Genomic DNA, 8,020 nt, shown 5'->3' on the forward strand with positions numbered 1-8,020 from the left:
GGTATGAATGAGCCCTGCATAAAAGGTAAAATACCTCAAATAATATATCATGCATGTTCTACTAACACCAAACTAATAATTAGATTAGGTATTGTAATACCTAAATAAAAGTTGATGGATTTTCATATAAAAGTGAAATTTTTCAATAATATTCCAATACCTCAGGCAAGTAGTGTTTGATCATTTGCTCGCGTCACTTGCTCCTGCGGGGGCGGGTGACGTGAGCAGGATCAATCGTGTTGCGCGTCGCTCGCGTGGTATGATTTATTAGTGGCGCGGATCGCGAAGCAGGTAGTAGTGTTTGATCTTTTGCTCGCGTCATATTATTTATCATGGTCTAATCGCTTATCAAAGTGAATCCTGTGACCCAACGATCCTCCCCATTAACAAAAATCCCTCCCAGTAACCTTTGTGGAGATGCAGAGGCAAACACGGTCTCCAAATAGCAAAGGTTACAAACTAACATTCCTTCCTCCAATCCCACCTGACTGCAAGGACGTGGCCGGCGCCGTTATTGACCCTGTATGATTAGAGACACTGAATTATGCACACTGAAGAAGATTATGTCCAATCCCAGCCGTACTTCTAGTTGATTATTTGTGCATTTTCACTGACTTCGGTCAATCACGGAATAGCAACCACTAGTTCTTGGATTGGGTATCGTCAGGCAAGACTAGTTCTTGGATTGGGTATCGTCCTGTCGTCCCTATAGCTGCTAGGTGTTGAGAACTATCCGCCACTCAGTTTCCGTTGTTGGCTGGTATGCGGTATGGGTCCGACAGTAACATCACGTCAGTCTTGGTTTCCGAGACTGACTGCCGAAGCAGCTGCTGGGCTGCATCACAGTGGTTTAAATTTGACTGTATTACTTCTGTGTTACTACTGTTGTATACTTAGCCGGCAAACCGACCAGCCTACCTTGAGTATGCCCAAGTTCTTCGCTTTTTTGGCATCTGCAACCGGTAGCTTGACCGCCGCCACCTGGGTGCCCTGCGGGCCCTTTTTAAGGTGAATGGTCTTACTGGCTACGTCGATGCCACACTGCTCTTTGAGGGCAGCCGAGACCTCCGCTGCATTCTTGTGCCAGTTGCTTATAGACTGCACCCTTTTACTTGGCGTCTTTCTTTAAGATTAGGATCCTTTAAGATCCTTTAAGATTAGAACTTCTCCGTGCTTCGCATCGACTTTAGTACCTCGGCGTATTTCGCTTCCTCCGTTTTGATAACGAGGGCCTAGCCCAAATTCCTACGTTTCGCTGTTTTCGGTTTAGCACTCTCTTTGGGCTCCGTTTTCGGTTTCCTCTGTTGTTTCTTATTTCCAACTCGTATCCACGCAAACCTTGAGCGTCTGTACTCCATGTTAGGAGCGGCTCACAACAGCGTCTGTTCCCCATGTCAGGGGCGGCTGATCATCGTCCGAGTGCCAGAGAAGGACTCTAAGCTAAACTGCGCACTATGGCCCTCCGAACATATAGGGGGAATGGTCCTCCGGAAATCTAGGGGGTTGGTGTCAGGCCCTACAAGCCAGCCGTAAAAATACACCAGCACAGGAACGTCAACGAGAGAATACGGACCGGAACAATCGGCAAAGACCACAGCGACGAAAATGGACTTGCGATTGGAAACTCGGTACGTGGAACTGCAAATCTCTCAACTTCATCGGAAGCAGTCGCATACTCTCCGATATACTGAAGATCCGCGGTTTCGACATCGTAGCGCTGCAGGAGGTGTGCTGGACAGGTTCGATGGTGCGAACGTTTAGAGGTAATCATACCATCTACCAGAGCTGCGGCAACACACGTGAGCTGGGAACAGCTTTTATAGTGATGGGTGATATGCAGAGGCGCGTGATCGGGTGGTGGCCGATCAACGAAAGAATGTGCAAGTTGAGGCTCAAAGGCCAGTTCTTCAACTTGAGCATCATAAACGTGCATAGCCCTCACTCCGGAAGCACTGATGATGACAAGGACGCATTTTACGCGCAGCTCGAACGCGAATACGACCGCTGCCCAAGCCACGACGTCAAGATCATCATAGGAGACTTAAACGCTCAGGTTGGCCAGGAGAAGGAGTTCAGACCGACGATTGGAAAGTTCAGCGTCCACCGGCTGACGAACGAGAACGGCCTACGACTGATAGATTTTGCTGCCTCCAAGAACATGGCCATTCGCAGCACCTACTTCCAGCACAGCCTCCCGTATCGATACACCTGGAGATCACTACTGCAGACGGAATCACAAATCGACCACGTTTTGATCGATGGACGGCACTTCTCCGATATTACCGACGTCAGAACCTATCGTGGCGCTAACATTGACTCCGACCACTACCTGGTGATGGTTAAACTGCGCCAAAAACTATTCGTCATTAGCAATGTATAACTCGGTATAACTTAGCGCGACTGGCCCAACGGAACGTCGCTGCCGCATACGCGCAGCATCTCGAGGTAGCGTTGCCGGAAGAGGGCGAGCTTGACGAAGCCCCTCTTGAGGACTGCTGGAGCAACATAAAAGCAGCCATCAACAACGCAGCCGACAACATCGTCGGGTACGTGGAAAGGAGGACATGTGACGATTGGTTCGACGATGAATGCAGGCAGGTTTTGGAGGAGAAGGATGCAGCGCGGACTGCAATGCTGCAGCATGGAACGCGACAAAACGTGGAGCGATATAAAAGAAAACGAAAGCAGCAAACCCGCCTATTCCGGGACAAAAAGCGCCGCCTGGAAGAAGCGGAATGTGGAGAAATGGAACAGCTGCATCGTTCACAAGAAACGTGAAAGTTCTACGAGAAGCTTAAAGCTTAAAGACGGACGTGAGGTGATTGAAAGGTGGAGGCAGCACTACGATGAACACCTGAATGGCACGGAGAACACAGGCGCCGAGGGTCACGACAGTGGAGGAAGTGGCTACGTCAGCACGGCGGATGAAGGAAACCAACCTGCCCCCACATTGAGGGAAGTTAAGGATGCCATCAACCAGCTCAAGAATAACAAGGCCGCTGGTAAGGATGGTATTGGAGCTGGACTCATCAAAATGGGCCTGGAGAGGTTGGCAGCCTGTCTGCACCGGCTGATTGTCAGAATCTGGAAAACGGAACAGCTGCCGGAGGAGTGGAAGCAAGGGGTCATATGCCCCATCTACAAGAAGGGCGACAAACTGGAATGTGAAAACTATCGTGCGATCACTATCCTGAATGCCGCCTACAAAGTGCTATCCCAGATTTTCATCCGTCGTCTATCACCAATAACAAATGAGTTTGTGGGAAGTTATCAAGCTGGTTTCATCAAAGGCTGCTCGAGCCGGGTTCAATAACCGAGGTACGATTTTCACAAGATCCAGCCAATTTGTTTACTTCGCGGATGATATGGATATTGTCGGCAGAACATTTGGAACGGTGGCAGACCTGTACACCCGCCTGAAACGTGAAGCGACAAAAGTCGGCCTGATGGTGAATGCGTCAAAAACAAAGTACATGCTGATAGGCGGAACCGAGCGCGACAGAGCCCGCCTGGGAAGCAGTGTTACGATAGACGGGGATACTTTTGAGGTGGCTGATGAGTTCGTCTACCTCGGATCCTTGTTAACGGCTGATAACAACGTTAGTCGTGAAATACGGAGACGCATCATCAGTGGAAGTCGCGCCTACTATGGGCTCCAGAAGAAGCTGCGGTCGAGAAAGATCCACCCTCGCACCAAATGTACCATGTACAAAACGCTTATAAGACCGGTGGTCCTCTATGGACATGAAGCATGGACCATGCTGGAAGAGGACCTGCAAGCACTTGGAGTGTTCGAACGGAGGGTGCTTAGGACGATCTTTGGCGGAGTACAGGAAAACGGTGTGTGGCGGCGGAGAATGAACCACGAGCTCGCTAGGTTCTTCAGCGAACCCAGTATCCAGAAGGTTGCGAAAGCCGGAAGGGTGCGCTGGGCAGGGCATGTTGCAAGACTACCGGACAACAATCCTGCAAAGATGGTGTTCGCGTCGAATCCGGTTGGCACAAGAAGGCGAGGAGCACAGCGAGCGAGGTGGCTTGATCAGGTGCAACAAGATTTGGAGAACGTGGGCCAAAATCGAAGTTGAAGAGACACAGCCATGGACCGAGTAAATTGGCGTAACATCGTTAACGAGGTTTTATCAAATTAATTGATGTAATACCAACTAAATAAATAAAATAATAATAATCCACGCGTTGCTATTGCCTTGTGCCCATGGTTCCTGTGAATGCACTGCCTGGTTCGGACTATCCCGTGGCTCTTTTTTCTTGGCTTTCTTGGCCTTAGGCTTGGTGTTGGCTTCTCTACTGTTGATCGCGGAGCTTGACTCGTGCCAGCTTTTCTGCTCTGGAGGATGGCCGCGTAGGTCACTTTTCCCTTACAACCATACGTATTTTCGCCACGTAGGTCTCTTTCGTATCGCGCATCGAATAATATCATCAGATATATTCGCGTTGCCTGTAAAGGAAAACACTTCAGTCTGGCATGACTTAGTGTTTTTTTGCCTTCCACCTTGTCAAGTTGAGCCTTGGCTTTTTCGTAGTCCTGCTTTGCAGCTAGGTCTGATTGTCGCAATTACAGTAGACTTGTTTTCAAGTCTTTGCTACTTCACCTACTTTCTTGGCGGGGGCCTTGGCCGGTTATTGATGGGTCCAGAAGACTCTCCTCCACATTCCGCTAGTTGTTTGTTTTGATGGATCGTCTCTTATGGATCCCCCAAGAGCTGCTATCCATCTCCACTGGAATAGTCGCCTTGTGATCCGTTGGTTATAATCTGGGAGGGAGAAACCGATACAAAATTTCTGTACGTCAAAGTGAGCCGAGTGGAGTAAGTAAGAGTGGACAAACATGAAAAAGCGCGTAATTGATCAAAACATATGTTTGCACTTCATCCAAGTTGACAACAATCGGTTGTAAATCAATTCCTGCTCTACCAAAAGCAATGCCACGATAGCTCCTTTTGTTTCGACTGAATAGAAGTATTGAAACACGCATCTTTTTACCCTTTTCAAATAAAAATTAAAATTAAATGCATAGAAAACTATGGCCCTTTTCCCATGTTTGTTCAGGAAGATCGAAGGTGCACAACAAAAGAAAACTAGCGATTTTCCTCAAGCCTTCCTTGATTGTCGTTGATGAACTGGAGTTATCTTGCAGTTTTGGAAAATTTTTGTTTCATATTTCGTGTGTAGTATCGGTGCCTCCCTCCCAGGTTATAATCATAATTATCTATGCAAGCAGGTAGGCTTAGCATGCTAACATGGCCTTAATGGGGTACAATGTTCGAGGCCGGATCGACGCATGTCAGATAATGGTATCTGAGTCTTCTCCCGCCTATTTGGAACAACCAGGCGACGGATTTGGAACGTACTCTAAGGCCTACCACGGTTTTACGGGACGGGGGCAGCCTGCGCCATTAGCCCACTCACCGTTTCAGGCCAGTGGCACTTGACCTTATTAAGGGAGTAGAATGTCGCCACTGTCAGCCTCAACCCATATTATCCAATACATATACCGCTACTTATCCTTAGTCATGCGCTGCCAGTATACATAATTGGGACCATACTGGCGTTGGTCCCATTGTGATCGAAGCACTCCTACTCGTAGTTCCATGCCTTGTCCGTTTGTATCGCGACCAGTCTGCCATAATCAGGATCTTACTGGCATCAATCCTGATTGTATTTCAAGCGGCACCGTTCGCATTTACAGAGTTGCATCGAATTTTTGTGGTTTTTATGAAGGTTCATCAGTGCCCACTGTGAACTCCACCACATCCTGGGCAACACCCCAAGTCGCAGAGGTCCTGGGGGATCCGTTAAGCCACTGGACTTTCGTCCCTCCTGCCCCGGTAGATCTTACCACGAAATGCACCACGTTAGTTTTTCACAGAGTTCGTAGCTGACACATACTTCACAAGTCTCACTCGAAGTCTACAAATTTAGTACAAACTGAATTTCACGATTGCGTTTAGGTAAGATTTTCCGATCCATTACGTAAATGGAAGCTTCAGGGCAACTTGGCCAGGCAAAGGATCCTCATCTCATTATCCTTCTACCGCATAGTAAATTCTAACGTTTATCGACTGATCGCGTAATATTCTAAAGAGTAAATCGATGAAGCATCATCGGTCATTGCAGATACGCCTATATGACACTAAATGTGATACTTGACACTTGAACTGTTATCAATCGTTATATTAAATGCTTTCTATTTTTCAGGAGGACATAGTGGCTCAGTGTGGCGAAGCCTCCATGCCAACAATTCAACTGACTGTAGTGATATCGTCCCTAGTATCACTTTTGTTATATCGATGTGCCCAAATGTAGTCTTATTTTAAACTAAACTAGTCAAACCTGGAGGTAGTGAACATTCGATACTCTCGGTCAAAACCAAAGTCTTTGTACACTGTAGGAATAGAGCAAACAGTTTTAGAGCAAGCATATACCTGTAGATGAAAAACTGAGAGAACTTTTTTACTAAAACAAAAAAAAACATTAGGAAGAAGTGTGATTTGTTCGCATATTCGTCCCATTTAGGGGAGAACAACTTACGGAAGAGACAAATTTGTTACGAAACCTATTTTTCTTTCTATAGCGAAACGCACATTCAAGTGAAGAGTCTCTTGGAATCTATACAATCAGGATGAGTCAATCTTTTTGAACTTGTACTTACCTCTTGCGTCCACAATTATGCCATTCGAAGACCAAACATTTCCGCCCTTCAATTTCTCTCTCTCTCTATTTCTGATATACATAAACCATATTGTTGCAATTTTCAAACCATTTCACCGATAAAGGTCGAGCTAAACACTCAAATCTATACACCAACCGAGCTCGAATTTGCAATGACACGAGTGTTATATCATTCCTTTTAACGCGAGCTGCACTCTTTACACTACAGGAAAACGGAAACACAAACGGAATATACAGAACCTCATTCAATACTCAAACGGCGTGTGGGGCAAACGGGTCCTGCTGCACAAGACAATGTTGATTTTATTTTTGATATAAAGTTGTTACTGAGAAAATGGAAGGGTTTAAGAAAATTTCATGAAAAAAGTAATTGATTTGGTTTTAAATGATTAGCCAGAATATTGTAGTTCGATAACACGGATCAAATATTTAGACAATTGCATATAACGTACAACAAACCTTCTTGGAAAGGAGTTACCCAGAACGCAATATTTAGAAGATTGGCGATTTAAACGGTGGTGTTTATTCATAGGAGTAGCTAGTTGAAGTCGTCCTTTTAATGGGAGTTTTATTCAGTTAATGCAGTTATTGAGATATTTTTAAGTTGATTATTTGTTTGATGTAACGAGATATAATACGAAATACTCGGATATAAAACTGTTGTTAAGTTATTGCATCGAGTTTTGTATGTTTCAGAATATCACAAGCCCTGACAAGCTCTTAGTAGTTATGTGTGAGTGTGACGTCTGTTGGTCTGTGGATCGATTGTCATCATTTAAACAATTAGTGGGCCGTTCCGGAACACCGAAGCCGGTTCCGCCAGGGTCCCTTTGGGTACATTTCCGTTTTCATCCAAAACATACCGTGTGACGTCTCAATCTTTGTGAATTCGAAAAAACATGTCAATCAACGAATAATTAACTTAATAGCAACTAATGTAGCCATGTGACGTCTCAATCTTCCTGAATTCTGTGAGGTTTGTTTAGTGTATTGCACGTAAAATTTCTATACTCAGAAAGGAACGGTACGTTTGATGGAATGGTCGTTTGGTCGAATTTATTTTTAGATGGTTGTTCTCTTTATTTATATTGTTAAAAAATAAATGATAGTGAATATTCAAAAGGCTCGTATGTCGAAGGGATATCACCATTCATAAGAGGTTTTTGACGTTGGATAACGTCTTACGGCAACATACTGGGGTACAATTTCGAAAAACGAAATATCGGTCGCGTCACGAAAAGAAATTAGATTTTGACTGTTAATAACTTTCAAACGCCGCCATAGATTTTCAAGATTCTTGCACCAATCGTTTGGAAATCTTTCTACGAAC

General features: G+C 45.4%; 1 protein-coding gene across 3 annotated transcripts in view; it reads left to right on the plus strand.

The window, feature by feature from the left end:
• LOC5574272 (voltage-dependent calcium channel subunit alpha-2/delta-3) overlaps nt 1-7,361 on the plus strand; it is an 82,097-nt gene extending 74,736 nt beyond the window's left edge. For all 3 annotated transcript variants that reach the window (XM_021844867.1, XM_021844865.1, XM_021844866.1), the window contains one exon: nt 6,217-7,361. In XM_021844867.1, coding sequence (XP_021700559.1) covers nt 6,217-6,324 — 108 coding nt within the window. In that variant the 3' untranslated portion in view covers nt 6,325-7,361. The remainder of the gene's footprint in view (nt 1-6,216) is intronic.
• The last annotated feature ends 659 nt before the right edge of the window (nt 7,362-8,020 follow it).

Source organism: Aedes aegypti, chromosome 2 (assembly GCF_002204515.2).
Source record: "Aedes aegypti strain LVP_AGWG chromosome 2, AaegL5.0 Primary Assembly, whole genome shotgun sequence".
Taxonomy (NCBI): Eukaryota; Metazoa; Arthropoda; class Insecta; order Diptera; family Culicidae; genus Aedes; species Aedes aegypti.